Source organism: Sorex fumeus, unplaced genomic scaffold (assembly GCF_029834395.1).
Source record: "Sorex fumeus unplaced genomic scaffold, SorFum_2.1 ptg000037l, whole genome shotgun sequence".
Classification (NCBI taxonomy): Eukaryota; Metazoa; Chordata; class Mammalia; order Eulipotyphla; family Soricidae; genus Sorex; species Sorex fumeus.
Genome location: NW_026606094.1, coordinates 65,522,312 through 65,540,663, shown reverse-complemented (window position 1 = coordinate 65,540,663; position 18,352 = coordinate 65,522,312). Strand labels below are relative to the sequence as shown.

Genomic DNA, 18,352 nt, shown 5'->3' with positions numbered 1-18,352 from the left:
GTATGGCAGGGTGTGGCCCACCCCCATCTCCAGAATGATGATGGCATGAAAACCTAAAACAGGTCACCGCTGCAAAACTAGAAAAGTCAAAGGTCCACATAAATCAGACCAGAATGCTCCAGGAAAGGCTGCTTCAAGATGAGACAGTGATAATTAAATTTTATGATGTAATATTGATAGAGAAGGGGAGATTTAAACAACTAGGACAGCTGGTTCAAGTACAAACCAGACAAAGAAATAAAAATTTATAATAATTATTCTAGGCCAGGAGGATTGTACCACGGCTTGGAAGCCGGCCTCACATGCTGGGGGGGGGGGGGGGGGGGGGGAAGCAGCTCAGATAGAGAAGGGACCACTAAGTAAATGATGGTTGGAGGAATCGTTCGGGATGGGAATATATGCAGAAAGTAGACTATGAACCAAACATGATGGCCTCTTAGTGCCTGTATTTCAAACCATAATACCCAAAAGGAGATAGATAGAAAGTAAGAGGGGAATATGCCTACCACAGAGGCAGGGGGTGGGAGGGGCTGGGGTGGCAGAAGGGATACTGGGAACACTGGTGGTGGAGAATGGGCACTGGTGGAGGGATGGGTGCTGGATCACTGTATGACTGAAACGTAACCGTGAAAGTTTGTAAGTTTGTAATTGTATCTCATGGTGATTTCAATAAATAAAAATAATTATTCTAGAGGAGAAAACAAAGTGCTGCAAGAAAGGAAAATCAATTATAATGTACTGCATGGCCCAGTAATGAATACCACTAACGCAGTCAGAATAATAAACTATGATGAGAAAATGACAAGACAAGAAAAACGTGTGTGTGAGCAAGAGAGAGAAAGATGGAGGTGTGAGGGGGAGGGAGAGAGAGGAGAGAGGGTGGGAGAGAACACAGTTATATGTGAGTGGGAAGCATTTCTGGATACAAACAAGCCCAGGGGATGGCTCAGTGGCTAACTAACAGCAGGGCACTGACTGCCAGGGCTACCACAGGAGCAGTCCCGCAGCTCTGCTGTGTGGGACTCCACGCACTGCCACAGAGTGTGATCTATAGTGCCATCAGAGGTGTGCAAGCACCACAGCTCAAGTATGCAAACCCCAAGGCCAGAGCGGTAGCACAGCGGGCAGGAGCAAAACTCTCAGAAAGCACATGTGAGCACTGTGACCCCAGTGAACCCAGGGACAAGCACCACAACTGAAGGGGGCTGCCCCCAGCAAGCTCCATGGCTGAGCGTGCCAGCACCACCCCCCAGCACCTGTTAATCTGGCCAGCTCAACAGCAGCAACAGAAGGAGAGGGAGGGAAGCAGGCAGAGGACTGAAAAAGAAAAGAGAACTGAACTTTAACTGCAAAATGGGAAGCTATCAGCAGTTAACTACTATAAAGAGGAAAATCAAGAAGTAACTCCTGGAAGTATGGAGATAATTACCAAACATATCAGAAATAGTTTTAAATACCTAACTCTGAAGAATAAGAAAACTGAGGGATGCAGAGGGCAGGGGGAACTGCCCTTTTTCCTTCCAAGAGTCAGTACACATTCTGATTCTTTGAGCACTTACACGTATTATTTAAAATTCACATGCTCACGTAGTTGTTAAAGGCAAGAGAAAACCAGAATGGATAAGGAATTTGAAATACAGAAGGAAACTAAGAAATAAAAGGGAAAAGCACAAATAAGTAATACCGAATAAATATGCAAATTCTTCTTCTCAGGAATTAATAGATATATACTGACTATTTACTGATCAAAAATCAAGTTTTTTAATTTAATATTTGTACTGTAATCATGTAGAAAAAGGTTATGATATTTAAAGATATATACAGAAATATCAAGCACTGAATTACAAGTTATATAATTATTTTCAAAAACTAGATAAAACAAATATTGCAAAATATTTATAAAATTGAAATTGTTAAATTTAAATAATGGATATAAGTAATTATATCCTTTTTCAGTATCTCTGAAATTTTCCAAAATAAAAAGTCAAGAAACAAGTGCTCTGTGAAGATTCATGCCTGAAGCAATGCACTGGATTTCCATGGCTATCTTTAAACAGGAACAAACTGAAGAGAAGACTAAAAGTATTCTATGGTTATCTTACCATATCCTGCCAAAGAAGCACCATTCTCCATGTCCACAGAATTCTTATTTTCCTCTGCTAGAGCTTTAACATATCTTTTGCTTAAATCTAGTATTTGTTCACGTAACTTGACACTGCTTTGATGCCTTGGTTGTTGAAAAGTATAGTGAAGTAACATCAATCCCCAAACAACTCCAAATACAAGCAACAGTAAACTCAATTTCTGAGACATATTTTTTCTTGAGATGGTAAAAATCATTTCTGACGAAGCAAACAAATTCGACTGACAAGTGGCAAGCCACTTTCAAGAGTTTTGAATGAGAAAAAAAAGGTTTCCTCTTCTAGTATAGACTCTTCATCTTCACCGAGGTTCTTTCCAGTTCTTAACTAATTCTGTAAAATTGAGAACATGAAAGATTGTTAGTCTTTTTCTATACCAGTAACAGGACAATGATAAAATTAAAAGAGATTCTGTTGAAAGTTTTGACTTGGAGATATATCTTATTCTTTGCCAATTTTTATACCATTAAGTAAGTTTCTGGGTATTTTATCAATTTCATTTATACTGATCTTTAAAAAACTGAAACTAGAAATAAATGTTCATCCACTGAAAACATCTGGTGGTAAAATACTACTTTGGTGATTAAACTCTTTGAATGACTGCTTGTCATTTTATTAAAAATGTTATTGATTGATGACCAGTGGTCACACCCTAGGCTATAGTGCTCTCTCATGGCTGCTGTGAATAGGAGAGCTAAGGCGCTGGGAGATTTGGAATGACAGCACTGGAGGGGCTAGAGAGATGGTATACTGAGGTGGGAGCACTTACCTTCTAGGGAACCGACCGGGGCTCAATCCCTAACAGCCCATATGGTCCCCTAAACCCCTCCAGGAGTGATCCCTGAGCACAAGTGGGTGTAGGCCAGAAATCAAGTTGCTGTTGTTTTTTTTTAAAGCAATTAATTGACAACACTGGGGCAAGATGGTCGTCAGTCTTTTGACTGGTCCCAGGGATCAAACCTGCTGTTCTCTCCCAGGCGCTCCACAGAGAGAGCGTGTTGGACTTTGCTCTCTTCCTTATTTTACTTACTAACCAGCTGATCGAGGGCCACATCAGTCAGTGTTCAGGGCTTACTCCTAGTTCAGTGCTCAGGGATCACTCCTGGCAGGCTCAGGGGATCATCTGGGGTGTAGGGATGGACCACAGGTCAGCCATGTGTAAAGCACTTTACCCCCAGTACTATCTCTCTGGCCCCAAATTTCTTGTCATTTCTAACTAAAACTATGGATACATAATAAAACTTCTAAAAACTTTAGTCTATCTACATATAGATCAACAACCTAAATATCCAAAAGCTATTCATCATTCTCTTTGAGAAAAAAGTAAACTAAAGGGATCAGAGAGATAGTTACAAGGGATAAGATGCTTACCTGCACATGGTCAACCTGATTCAGTTCCCAGTACTGAATATGGCACCCTGAGCACTGTCAGGAGTGAGTCCTGAGCACTGTCAGGTGTGACCCAAATATGGCCAATTTTTTTTAAATTAAACTAAAGGCCCCAGGGATTTGGCTCAAAAGTACCTTGTATCTGTGAGACCATGGATTCAACCTCACTACAAAAAAAAAAAATGGAAAACTGAATTCTTTAAAAAATTAAGTTAAATAATATAACTGAAATCCAATTATAAACAACTTTATACCTGTGTATCTCACAGTGATTCAATAAAAAGGGGGAAGCGGGGGTTAAGTTAAAGAGGTAGAGATGCAAACTCTACAATACTGATAAACCAGGAGTAGCACAAAAGACTGAATAGGGTGTCTCGATTAACAAAATATAAACACAGAAGGCTTAACCTGTATTAACATTTTGGTAATCTCTTATACAAGGACTTAATGGCTCCATGATGAGATACAACAGTCTTCACTTTCTTCTAAGGAAACATTTTTTTGACCATTCTTTTTGCAAATTGTTTATAACAAGCAATATAAATTATTGAGGGTCTGCTATGGTATGAGTGGAAAAACAAGTATTAATGGTAGTGGGAAGGTACAATGGTGGTGGGATTGGTGTAGGAATATTGTCAGTAACAAATCATCATTAACAACTTTGTAAAATAAATAAGTAAAATGACAAACCAGGGAAAAATAAATAAATAATTTAATTTTTTAAATGAAACTAGAGGTGGAGATGTCAAAATGAAACAGAAATGAGAAAAGGGGAAATCCCAATCTGTTAAAAACTTTCCACAGTATGTTTGCCAATATTTGTAAAAGTCACAGAAATTATTATAAATGGCACTGAGATACTCTTATATAGCATACATATGAATACGGTCATTATTTCTATGTGTATACATCTAAATTTGAGTTTAACATGGTTTTACTTATTTATTTTACTTAATGACTGGTTGTCATAATATTTTTCTATGTATAAAAAGTTATAATCCTAAATTAACATGAGGTAGGCATATATTTCTATAATACAAAAAAAATCAAGTTACATTTAATTGAAAAAAAATTTTAAGGTAAATGCCAGGAAGATAGCTAAGGGGCTGGATCACATACTTTTCATATGGGAGGGCCAGATTCAATTCCTGGCACCACATAGTCTCCCAGTACCACCAGGAGGTACCCAAGCAACTTGCCAGGAGTTGCCAATAGGCACAAATGGGATGTGGTGCAATAAAACAATAAATAAATGTGAAACACAATGTATGAAACCTATAAAGATCTGGAAAGCAATAATGTTTATGAATCACCAAAGTGCCCAGTGAAGAAAACTCTTCAATCATATCATTTAATGTAGTAACAATCTAATAGGTAGAAATATGCATGGAGGCAAAGAGATCATTTCACAGCTTAATAAAATGATCCTTAAAAACTGTGCTGCCCAGGAGGATTACTCCATAACTTAGAGGCCAGCCGGGTATCCTAGAGGAAAGGGCTATTCAGATAGAGAAGGGAGCACCAAATAAAGGATGTTTGGAGGATCCTCCCAGGAGGGGAGATGCATGTCGAAAGTAGACTATGGACTGAACATGTTTGCCACTCAATGCCTCTTTTGCAGACCACAACACCCAAAAGGAGAGAGAGAACACAGGGGATTGCCCTGCCACAGAGACGGGGGGATGGGGGGATGGGGGTGGGAGGGATATTATCCATGGTGGTGGAAAATGGGCACTGGTGGAGGGATGGGTATCTGATCATTGTATAATTGAAACCAAAGCACAAAAAATTGTAAATCTACAACTTTAAAAAAAAATAAAATAAAATAAAGGGGAAAAAAAAAAAAACTGTGCTGCAGTGTTGAAAATTATGCACCTAAAATTCAACTATCAGTAACTTTGTAAAATATCAGTTCTTTAATTTGCTCAAGCAGGCCCAGTAACGTCTTCATCGTGAGACTTGTTGTTACTGTGTTTGGCATATTGAATACGTCACAAGTAGCTTGCCAGGCTTTGCCATGCGGGCGAGATACTCTCGGTAGCTTGCTGGGCTCTCCAAGAGGGGCGGAGGAATCGAGCTCGGCTCAGCCAGGCTGGCTGCATGCAAGGCAAACGCCCTACCGCTGTGCTATCGCTCCAGCCCTTCTTTAATAAAAAAATTTTTAAATAAAAAATAAAGTTTAAAAAAAGAGCTGTGTTGTGGGAGTCAGGAGATGCAACCCCTGGCAACAGTTGGCTTCCCAGGCACCACTGGGTCATGGCCTTAGAGTTCTGGTCCTGGAGGTCCCCAGCAGCACAGGCCAAGTACCACCAGGAGTGGTCCAGGCCCCCTGAGCACCTTTTGGGAGTCTTCCCACCCAAAGAAAGAACTGTAGGGCTGTAGAGATAGAAAGAGGGTAGGGCACTTGCTCTGCACACAGTCGACCTGGGTTCAATACCGGCAGCACATATCCCGGTGCCATATGTGGCACCAATATCCATCATCCCGGAACCCCGCCTGAGTGCAGAGCCAGAAGAAAGCCCTGAGTGCTACTTGGTTGTGGCATTAAACAAAAAATAAAATAAAATAAAATAAAATAAAACAAAACAGTGTAGTATGGGCAAATTAAAACATGCAGATTTTCTTCTATTTCCACTTACTCAATTGTCATACACAAAACAAAACCTTTCAGATCCTATTAAGGCAATACCCCTAATATCAGAATGCCAGGAGGAGGAGGGGTATAATGCCCAGGGTGGCAGTGCAACTAAAAAGAAGTGCAAGGGGCTGGAGCAATAGCACAGCAGGTAGGGTGTTTGCCTTGCACATGGCCGACCTGGGTTCGATTCCCAGCATCCCCGAGCAACGCCAGGAGTGGTTCCTGAGTGCAAAGCCAGGAGTAACCCCTGAGCATCGCCGAGGTGACCCCCCAAAAAAAAAGAAAAAATAATTACAAGAGGTGCAAGTGCCACAACCAGAAAGTGTGAATGTTGCTGAGCACTGCAGTCTCCCCAGCGAGCACCACAGCTGTCACTCAGGTACCTCCATGAAGGGTGCTCAAACATTAACACAGAGTACAGACTGCAGCGAGCACCACCACCCGAGTCATGACAGTCACAGCATCAACAACAAGGAACAGAAGGGGAAGTTGTTTTAAAGAGAAAGAAAGAAATGAGAATAGATTAAAATCAAGTTAAAGTTATATGAACTTGGGGCCAGAGCAACAGTACAGCAGGTAGGGCATTTGCCTTGCATGCAGCAGACCTGGGTTTGACGTTTTTTGGGCAGCCCAGGTGTGGCCAAAAACAAAAAGTAAAATAAATAAAATAAAGCTAAATAACTTGCTCAAGAAAGTCATAAAGACATAGATCAAAGAGTTTTGGTTTTAGTTTTGGTTTTTGGGCCCACCCAGCGGTGCTCAGGGGATCATATAGGATCCAAACCAGGTTAGTCGCATACCCTCTGTACTGTCTCTCCCATCCAGAGTTCAAAGTTTTGAAAGAAGCTTTTTAGTCTTTGTCTTCTATCATATAGTAAAGGAAAAGGAAAAAATTAAAAAAGCATTTCCACTCTTAGCCAACCTCTAAGCTCAAGATACACTCTTATTCTCCATACGAAAATCTATATTCTGTTTTTAAAACCTTGAGCAAAATATTTTACCTCTATAAGTCCTGATGTCCTTATTCAGATAAGGACAAGAGTACTTGGTAGGGATAAAATGACATATGACTACCTCAATAAATATTAACCTTTATTATTAGAGCCTGCACTAATGCAACAATGACACTAATTCTTGATAAACTGAGTACCTTGAGTTAATACAAAGGATGCTTTACTAGACCCAAACAAAACTCTAATTAGCTCTCAAGGCCCTCAGCAATCGAATCCCTGATGACCAAATTTGTTTTCCATTAGTAACAAAAATAGCTGCCCTGATCAGTCAGAATTCCCACTGTCTCGAAGAATATTGATATTTCTGTATTTATATGCTATTTTTATATAGTAAGCATGTCTCCTAACAGCTTCCCTTAGATGTTCTCATTAGGGTATTAGCAGTCAGCGGTCAGGGAAGCTGCAGGCTTGAAAAAGTTACTGCTGAGAATTGTAAACATCAAATAATTTATTGGTGGTAGTCACTAAAGTGACTTATCCCATCCTAAAAAAAAAACGACCTAAACAGCATGCTGTTGATAAGAACATCTCATCTTCCAAACAGCAATATGTGAGACTAGAGTGTCTGTTTAAATGCTGCTTACCCAGAAGTACTGAAAATCCTGATTACTCTAGTCAAGATCATTTCTAATCCCCACAGAATACTTTAAACCCACTGATCTTACACAATATAGCATCCAGACCCGAGTGTGAACTTTGTAAACTTAAGCTGCAGATTCAGCAAGGATCAAGAATAACGCGTGCTGCTTCCACAACTCCCACTGAGCCTGGTGGTATCAGCAGTCACCACAAGATGCCGGAGAGAGGACTTTGAAATACAGCCCTTGGCTACCCCAATTTGTCCAAGCAGCAATATGTCCTCCTGTCCCTGATTTTTGGAGGCAGAGGATCAGAGAAGATGAACATTTAGAGAGAGATTTAAAATATCTTCAGTTATCCATCCTAGGCTATGGAAAAACCCGATAACATTTTAATCCGGTCCCCTCACAACTCAGATGAAGACACTGAGACCCAGAGATGTGAAGGCAGTGCTTGAAGGAAAACAGTGGCAACGATCACACAGGCCATGGCACAGGTCCTCACTCTCCTGAAGGTTTTTCTCTAACCCACACTTCCTCCACTAGGAAAACTTTATATATCTGAATATATTAAAATAGTACAGGAGGCTTTTAATTTTTTCACTTTAAAAGAATGCAATCAAGGAGGCCTATTCTCACCTCTACATTGACAACAGTTTCAGGAGTTCTATCCGGAGCAATAAGGCAAGAAAAAGAAACCCAAATGGGAAAAGAAGCAAAACCTGCGTATATTATATTCTGCATATATTATGTCATTTTCAAAATATATATTTATATTTTTATATTTATATTTATATATATATTTTTTGAAAATGACATAATATACGCAGAATACCCTAATAATGCCACAAAGGAACTACTAGAAATTATACATAAATTCAGTAAAGGGACAAAATACAAAATCAATATATAAAAGCCTATTGCATTTCTACATACAAATAATAAACTTTTTTTTAAAATAAGGAAAAAAACTTATTTACAATTACATGAAAAAGCAGAGAGAGTTCACTGGGCTGAGCTTCGCGTGCAGAGGCTCATGTTCAACCCCTAGCACTGCTGGGAGAGACCCGCAGCATGAGCTGGAAATAGGCCCTGAGTACCACTGAGTCTGGCCCAAAATCAAACAAAAAGAATAAAACACCAAAGAGTACACTTAACAAAGGAGGTGAAAAGCTATACCCAGAAAAGCACAAGGACCGGAGTGATAGTACAGCAGGTAGGGGGGCTGCCATGCACACTGCCAACACAGTCTGCTCCATGCCACTGCATATGTCCCCCACACCCGCCAGGAGTAATTCCTGAGTGCAGAACCAGGAGTAATGACTGAGCAGAGGTGACTATGGTCCAAAAACCAAACTAAATAAGCATTTTTGTGATTTTTGGTATTTGGGGTTTGTTTTCGTTTTGGAGGCAACATCCTGCAAAACTCAGGGGTTACTCCTGGCTCTGCACTCAGGGAATCTCTCGCAGTGGTGCTCAGGGGACCAAATGGGATGCCAGGAGCAAACCCAGGTTAGCTGTGTGGAAGGCAAACAAATGCCCTACCCGCCATACTACTGCTCCAGCCCCACAGACATAGGGGAGTATAAAAAGACATCGTTTTTGTTTTGTTTGTTTGTTTTTAAGAGAAAGATATACCACATTAATGGACTGTGATAATATTGTTGAAATGGCATTACATACAGCAATTTACAGATTTAACACAATCCTTAACAAAATAACAATGGCATTTTTCAAGGAAACAGACTGTGAAATTTTCCAAAATGTATATAAAACCACAAAAGACTACAAATAGCCAAAGCAATCCTAAGAACAAAAAAGAAAAATGGAGACATAGTGCTTCCTGACTTCAAACTGTATTACAAAGTAATAGTAATCAAAATAGTCTAGAACAGACAAACTGAGATCCACAAGACAACTACACACACGCGGACATTTAATTAGGACAAAGGAGCCAGACCAAAAAACATAGGGCTGGAGAGATAGAACAGTGGGTAGAGTGCTTGCTTTGCATGCAGTCAGCCAGGGTTCAATCCCCGGCACCTCATAGGGTCCCCTGAGCCGTGCCAGGAGTAATTCCTGAGTGCAGAACCAGGAGTAAGCCCTGAGCACCATCAGAGGTGCCCGTCCCCTCCACTAATAATAAAAGATCATATACAAGATGAAAGGAAAACCTCTTCAACAAATGGTGTTGGACCACCATTGGTTAAAAAAAAAAAACAAAAAGAAATTAGATGACTATTTAACAACATACATAAAAATTACCAACAAAAAAAGTATGCTTCACATGTTTAAGGCCCCAGTTTGGTTTTGGGTTTTGTTTTGTTTCTTTTTTAGGGGGATGGTAGTTTTAGGGCTACACCCAGCAGTGCTCAGGGACTATGCACAGCTCAGTACTTGAGTCTGTTCCCTGACAGAGCTTAGGAAACTATGTTATGCCAGGGATTAAACCTGGGGCTCCCACATGCAAAGAATACATTCCAGTCCTTTGAGCCATCTCCCCATTATGCCTCACCAAAAAAAAATAATAAACTCTAAAATAAACTTTAATCTCCCTGAAAATCAGGCTTAACTCTTATACAAACCACAACACCCAATAGGAGAGAGAGAACAAAAGGGAATGCCCTGCCACAGAGGCAGGGTGGGAAGAGGGGGGTGGGGGGTGGGAGGGATACTTGGATCCGTGGTGGTGGGAAATGGTCACTTGTGGAGGGATGGGTATTCAAAATAAATAAATATATTAATAAAAAATAAAATAAAATAAACTTTAAGACTTATAAACCCTGACACCACAAAACACATAAAAGAAAATAAATATATAATACATAAAATATAGTTAGACCTACTTGTGGACTTTGATCTCATATATGAATTTGGAGATCAAACTTCAATGGCAAGAGAAACAGGAGGAAAAATAAAATGAATTACATAAAATGAAAAATCTTTTACACACCACAAGAGTGCACAGAAAAAAAGGAGGGAAAGGAAGCTGGAGAGAGAATGCTGTAGGTAGGGTGCTTGTGGTCCTCTTGACCCCCCAGATGGTCCCCCAAGCCCCACCAGGAGTGATTCCTCAGCACAGGGCCAGGAATAAGTCCTGAGTAATGATGGGCGAGACCCACAAAAACAAACCAAAGGAAACAACAAGGTAATCTATAAGAACTAAGGAAATATCTGGAAGGGCTGCTGGATGATTTTTGCATTCAGATGCCCTGTTTCAATCCCTAGCACTAAACAATGCCCCCAAGAACATTCAGAGGACCCCTGAGCACCATGGGGCATAGCCTAAAAAGAAACAACAATCACAAAGATATTTCCATAATATCTATACAATATAGGGCTAATATCCAAATTATTTAAAGAACTCAAAACAACCACAAAAAAAAAATCAAGAAGCCTCAATTTAGAAAAGGTACAAAAGACCTTATAAACATTTCCTCAAAGAAGATACAGAAGACATCAGATACAGATACATAAAAAATGCTCAAGGGGCTGGAGTGGTAGCACAGCGGGTAGGGCATTTGCCTTGCACGTGGCCAACTCAGGTTCGATTCCCAGCATCCCATATGGTCCCCCGAGCACCGCCAGGAGTAACTCCTGAGTGTAGAGCCAGGAGTAACACCTGTGTCTCAGCGGGTGTGACCCAAACAGGAAAAAAAAAAAAAAAACATGAAAAATGCTCAACAGAGCCAGAGAGGTAGTACAATGGGTAAGGTGCTTACCTTGCACACAGCTGGTCAGCATTCGATCCCCGACACCCCATATGGGCTCCCAAACACCATCAAGAGTAATTCCCGAGTACAGAGCCAAGAGTGACCCCTGAGCATGTGAGCATCTTCAGGTGTGGTTCAAGGAAGGAAAAGGAAAGGAATGGGGAGGGGGGAGGGGGGAGGGGAAAATGCTCAACATCATTACTAGGGAATGCAAGCCAAAACTACAATGAGGTATCTGCTGACTGAAATGAGGTATCTGCTGGAGGCCTAGAGTACACTCCTTGCATACAAGGTCTCCAAGTTTAACCAACAGCACTACGTGGCTCAGAAGCATGGCCCTGGTGAACCCCACTATCACAAAGCTGAATTCTCAAGAGCACTACCTGGAAACACCCCAACAAAGAAAAAATTAAAAAAGCCAGAGAGAGAGAGCACAGAGTCTGAAGCACCTGCCTTGGCACATTTCTGAACCCATTCAACACTAAGCTCAGAAATGGTTCCCCAGCACCTCCAGGAGTGATTCCTAAGCACTGAGCCAAGAATACGCCCTTAGCACCATCTGGTGTGGCCCAAACACACACACACACACACACACACACACACACACACACACTACACACACACACACACACACACACTACACACACACACCAAAAAAAAACTGAAAACAAGTGTTGGCAAGAGTGCAAATACTAGAAATTCTTATACAGTGCTGGGAATTCAAACTGGTGCAGCCTCGGTGGAAAATGATAAGGACATTCTTTATGTGCAAAACCCTATCAGCAACGGTACGGTAAACCACAGCGTCAAAAATTATTAAAAAAAAAAACTGCCTTTTACAGAGGCATGCAGGAGTATGGGTAGGGGCACTGGTGGAGGGAAGTGTATACTGATGAAGGGATACTGGATACTAGTGTTGAAATATTGTATTCGGAAAACCAAATCATGAAGAACTTTGTAATTTACAGTGCCTTCATAATATACACGCAAACACACCCAAACATATACATACACATATATACACATATATGTGTGTATGTGTGTATATATAGATATAGACACAGATAGAAATACATGGTTTTGTTTTTGTCTGGGGCTACACATGGTGGTGCTCAGGGGTAACTCCTGGCTCTAACTCAAGAATTATTCCTGGCAGTGCTCAAGGGACCATATGGATGCAAGAGAGCGAACCCAGGTTGACCACGTGCAAGGCAACCCTCTGTACTATCACTTCAGCCCCCCAAGATATATTTTTTAAAAATTAAAAATGGAATTTGGAAAAACAGCTCAAAGGGCTGCTTTCAGGCCTTATATGTGGGAAGCCAGGTTTCACCCTGATCCCCAAACAGTGCCAGGAATAGCCCCCCAGCACCACTAGATACGACCCTAGAACCAAAATGAAATATAAAAGTAAAATATTTGGGGTTTGGTTTTATTTTGGGGAGGTGGGGGCTTTTGGCCCACATCCAGTGTTCAGAAGTTGAGAGTTACTCTGAATAAATCCTATCCTGGTGGTGCTTTGGGAGACCATATGGCATACCGGGGATCAGGAGCACTACCTGCTGTACTCTCTCTCCAGCCCCAAATAAAAATAACATCAAATAAATAAAAACGTAAACAGCAAATAATCCAACAGTACCATTTCTGGGCAGTATACCTGAGGTATATAAAATGCTCACATGTTCATAGCAGGGTATTTTTGCACTCACATGTTCATAGCAGCATTAGTCACAACAGCTGGAAAAGGGAATTGAACTAAATGCCCACTGACGGATGACCGGATAAGGAATTTCTGGAATATATACCCAATAAAAGATGACCCCACTACTGAAAGAAATGAAATTGTGCATCTGACAACAACATGGATGGAAACATGAGGTGATTCTGTTAAGTGAAACAAGTCAGGAAGTGAAAGACAATTGCCGGACGGTTTCACTCATAGGTGGATTATAAATAACCAGAGCAAACAGATTGACAAAACACAACAAAAATAACCCTTAAATTATGGAGGACAGAGGGAAAGAAGAGAGGGAGTGAGGCAGACACAGGGCATCACTCTGACGCTGCAAGGCGGAAATCTGAGGCTTCCACTCCTCAAAAGATACGCAGTCCTGAGGTACGGCACACCCGTACAGTCCCGTGAACAGCACTTAAAGAGAATGGACCGGAAAAACATTAAAGTCAGTTCAGGGAAAAGATATACTACAATACTGAAGCTGTGTAACTTTGGACTATTTTGTTTGTGAAGCTGGTACACTCAAGTTTCAAATAGACTTTAGGGCTGGAGCAATAGTACGGTGGGTAGGGTGCTTCATGCAGCAGAGCTGGGTTTGATTCCTGGCACCCCATATGTTCCCCCCAGCCCGCTTGAGTGCAAAGCCAGGAGTATGTCCTGAGCACCATCAGGTGTGGCTTAAAAGAAACAAAATTTTACATAAAATCGAAGCACTTCAAAGTCACTACAAAAGGATTTAAGACATCTTAAATCTTAGGGGTTTTCTTTAACATGGACAAAAATCTACAATTAAAAAATAAAGCAAAACAAAAATAAATTCAAGATCTTTTATAGGTATACCCCTTTAGCCACAATCAGCAAACACACTAATAAGGAAAAAATGTATTTCCAGAAAAAAATGTTGGTAATCTGTGTGGCAGGACAGATTAGAGGGAAGAGATGTAAAAAGACCAGGCTCATTTACACTTTTACAGTAAAGAACTTGGTTCATTCATTCATTCATTCATTCGCTTATGCCTTCACACTATTTATTTAAAAAAAAACAACTATGTGTCAGAAACTGGAGATGTGAAACGTGGAACAGGGCTGGAGCTATAGTACAGCAAGTAGTTGCATGTATATAGTACATGCATATAGTACAGCAAGTACTTGCATGCAACTGACCCAGGTTCAATCCCGACATCCCATAAATTCCCCCTATCATACCAAGAATGATTCCAGAGTGCAGAACCAGGAGTAATCCCTGAGCATCTGAGCTTGGCCAGGTGTGGCCCAAAAACAAAAATTTAAAAAAAAAAAAAAAGTGAGACAAGATAAGATTCCTGTTCTTCTCAAGAATGTTGTTTTGGTAGAAACGACCAAGAAAACTAGAAAACAGAACAAACAAATTTCCTCTTGTGATCAGTTACTATAAGAAAAATAAGCGGGATAATATAAACAAGAACAAGAACATGAGTGGAATCTACATAAAAAGTGAGATAAAGACAGGCTAAGGAGAAAACATCTGATTCAAGAAAGGAGGTTAGGGGAGTCTGGTTCTGATTTCATTCCAACTAAAATCTTTAGAATTCTTTTTTAACCAGAATTCTGGAAGCAGGCAGTAAATTTGTTATTCTTCAACTCCTCAGTACAAACAAAAGAGAAAAAGGATTCCAACTTCCAGCATGGAACGGCCTGTCTAAAGTGAACAGAAGGAACCGCCCACAGGCAAAAAAAGTTCGGTGGTCCCTTTTTAATGATAAAGACAATTTCACAGTTTTTAAGATACCAATAGTAGCTAATATGATCACAGTGACCCTTATACAGAAAACATTTTTATTAGTAGTTTTCCAATATGAAGGAGTGGTGGCAAGATACACTATAGAGTCAATTCTAAGCAGCAACTCCCCAGGGTATTCACTCACAATTGTTATTAAGCATTTTAAATACAAAGCCAGCAGAGGGAAGCTGTGTGGGCGAGAGGAGTGAAGAGAATCAGGAAAAATTTAAACTGGAACACCCTCATTTTAAAGATAAGGAGAGGAAAGGACATAGAGAATTAATGACTACCCATTGCAAGGAAATTAGGCACACAAACTCTCAGTTCAGGCTCCAGTGTTTTCCAAAAAGAAACAAAAACCAACTTTGAGTTTACAATAAGCAGTTTTAAGAGAAAAGAGGGTTAGTTCAGGCCACAAGCTGCAGTGCTCAAGAGACCACATGGGGTGCCAGGGATCAAAGCCAGGTCAGTGGCATACAAGTAAGCACTTTCAATACTGCATGCACTTTAAATAATGAAATAAAATAGAAACCATCAGCATATGCGACATACTACAAATTCTATTGTCAATTTTTCTTTCTAGATAGATGTAGAGATATCTTTTTTTAATAGTACACAGATACACTTATTGAATCTCTTTTTTTCTATTTAATTTTTTATTGAATCACTGTGAATTACAAAGTCATTCATGATTGAGTTCCAGGCTTACAATGTTCCAACGCCAATTCACCAATGTCCCCAGTTTCCCTCCCAATACCCCCTCACACCCACACCCCCCACATCTCCGTGACTGCCTCCATACCTGCAGAATCTTGATGGGGGGGGAGGGCAGAGAGGAAGGATCTGCTATGAATTGCAACCAAGTTCTGCAATCAGAAGTTTTTAAAGCACTCATTTCACACTACTTGTCTTGAAACACTTCCTTGTGTTTTGTGCAACCACTACAAATGCAACATTAAAACTACTAACGAAGATTTAAGCACATTAATGGACACTATCCAGAGACTCATAAATGAATCTCAGAAGAGAGGAGGGAGCATGCTGCAGAGATATCCCCCCCCAGGAGGCTGATTTCATCCAGGCACCTTGGAGGTGGGGCAGGTGAGTCCCTCCACCTGCCCCAAAAGAACCCCAGCAGGCACAAACCTCCAGAACCCAGTAGCTGCCACGCTCACAGCCAAGCCTCCCCACACATGAGAATGAATCCGCTGAAAAACCCAGGTATGCGTTTTTCACACCAGAGTCAGGAATGGGCCCCTTCTCCCATCTCCCTGTGCTTCTGGTTTCCTGGCAGTAACACCCATGAACCGCCTCTGGGTGTCTAAATTTTAAGCACATTAACGCCATGATCCAGAGACTCACAAATGAATCTTGAAAGAGAGCAATATGCTGCAGAGATGCCTCCAGACCCCAAAATCACCATCCAGCTAAAAAGTTTAACTCCAGTTCTAGCACCCTATGTAAAATTTTAGATTTCTAAGAGTGTACAGCTGCTTTCGCAACTGCACGACATCTCATACATCTTGCCACTGGTAAACCAAGAGTAGCACAAAAACACGTGATGAGGTGTAAGGTAGAAGACAACCAATCTTGATCAAAGAAAAAAGAAAATCTATATAAATTAGCACACAAGGCTCAAACTCTAACAAGCTAGTGATGTCTAATACAGGGGCTTAGTGGCTCCAAGATGAGATACAATAATTTTCACACACTTTCCTCTAGAGAAACCTTTTTTGGATCATTTTTAGTCAATTATTCATAACAAACAATACAAAATAAATTGAGTACTGGCCTTTGGGGTAGGCTTGGGTGGTGGGAAAATTTGAAATAAAGGTGGTGAGAAGGTGTAATGGTGGTGGGATTGGTGTTGAAATACTGAATGTAATCAATTACTGTGAGCAACTCTATGAAAAATAAAATTTCAAAATAAAAAAGAAAGAAAAACTAACAAAACTTATCTGTTGGGGGCTGGAGAGATAGCACAGCGGGTAGGGCGTTTGCATTGCACACGGCCGACCCGGGTTTGATTCCCAGCATCCCATATGGTCCCCTGAGCACCGCCAGGAGTAACTCCTGAGTGCAGAGCCAGGAGTAACCCCTGTGCACCGCCAGGTGTGACCCAAAAAGCAAAAAAAAAAAAAACTTATGTGTTTAGGAGAGACCTGTTCCCAAGAGATAGCTCAGAGACTTAAAAAAAAAACTTCTTGCAAGTCTGAAGTCACAGATTCCATCCCTGGGGCCACGTGAGATCCTGGTAGCTCAGCTGTCTGTGATTCCTGGTGACACAGGCAATTCCTGGTCACAGCAGAGTCAGGTTATATGAGCACGGCAACTAAAGGGGCACAACCCCTTGGGGAGCACCAGAAGCCAGTACACACAGCCCTGACAAATACCTATGGAGCACTGCAACAACTCCCAGAAAGAACAGCTAGAACGAATGGGAGACCACCATGAAAAGAGTACAGTCCCACATGTTTGTTTCCTGGTACTCACGAATATGTAGTTTATTTCCAAATCTTTCCCCAAGTTGCTGTTTAAAAGATTATTCTGCTGAGTTTGAATATAGTAATACACATTAAAGCAGATCTGGAGTGTGAAGGGGCTAAAGTAGCTATAAAACTGAAAAATATATTCATAGCTGATGAAACCCTGATAGGCAAAGAACTTTTCCTTTTAGGTTTTTGTTCTTTTCTTTATTTAAAGAGAAGGGATTTTTATTACAAAGAAAAATTGTACAGAAATGTTGATTTCTACACAACCTAAAGGAAAATATATTGAAGGGTTTGGGAAGTAGAGAAGTTATTAAAAGTAAGAATCTTAAATTGTAAAAATAGCCATGAGTGTCTAAGGCTGAAAAATAACTCATCCCATGCAGTGAACATGAGGAAAGACTACTATATAGTTTTTGAGGGAGTTTTTTTGTTTGTTCTTTGAAATGAAGAAAAGCTTTGCATAAGGGTTGCATACTTTTATCGTACTAAATCTGAATGATCAATATTCCTTTGAAGTAAAACTTAGTGCTTACCATTTTCCAACTGTATTTAGCTTCTGGTTGGAATCTGAAAAAATGAAACCTAAATAAAATAGATGAAAGTTCCCTGGTTATTCAGATGTATACCAAAAAAAGTGCAGTCCCTAGTGATTAAGTGAGCAAGCACAAAGAAAGAAATGCAGCCCTTGGCAAGCATCACACTACAACGTGCAGGACCACACCCAGGCATCACAACATCATCAGAGACAAGAAAAGATGGGGATCTTTTGGGAACAGGGGCAGGGATCTTTATTTTAACTATTGTTTAAATCCCTTTTTTTTTAATGCAAAATGCTCTGCCTTTGTTTTCATTTGGGGCCATACCTGACAGTCCTTAGGGTGTACTCCTGGCTCT

The 18,352-nt window shown here is 40.6% G+C and overlaps 1 protein-coding gene across 1 annotated transcript in view; it reads right to left on the bottom strand.

Annotated features, from left to right (window-relative positions):
• The window catches only part of CCDC126 (coiled-coil domain containing 126), a 35,403-nt gene that overhangs the window by 10,962 nt on the left and 6,089 nt on the right, over window positions 1–18,352 (bottom strand). Inside the window, exon 2 of the mRNA XM_056118628.1 lies at window positions 2,103–2,474. Within this exon, the coding sequence (XP_055974603.1) occupies window positions 2,103–2,340 (238 nt within the window). The 5' untranslated portion in view covers window positions 2,341–2,474. The remainder of the gene's footprint in view (window positions 1–2,102; window positions 2,475–18,352) is intronic.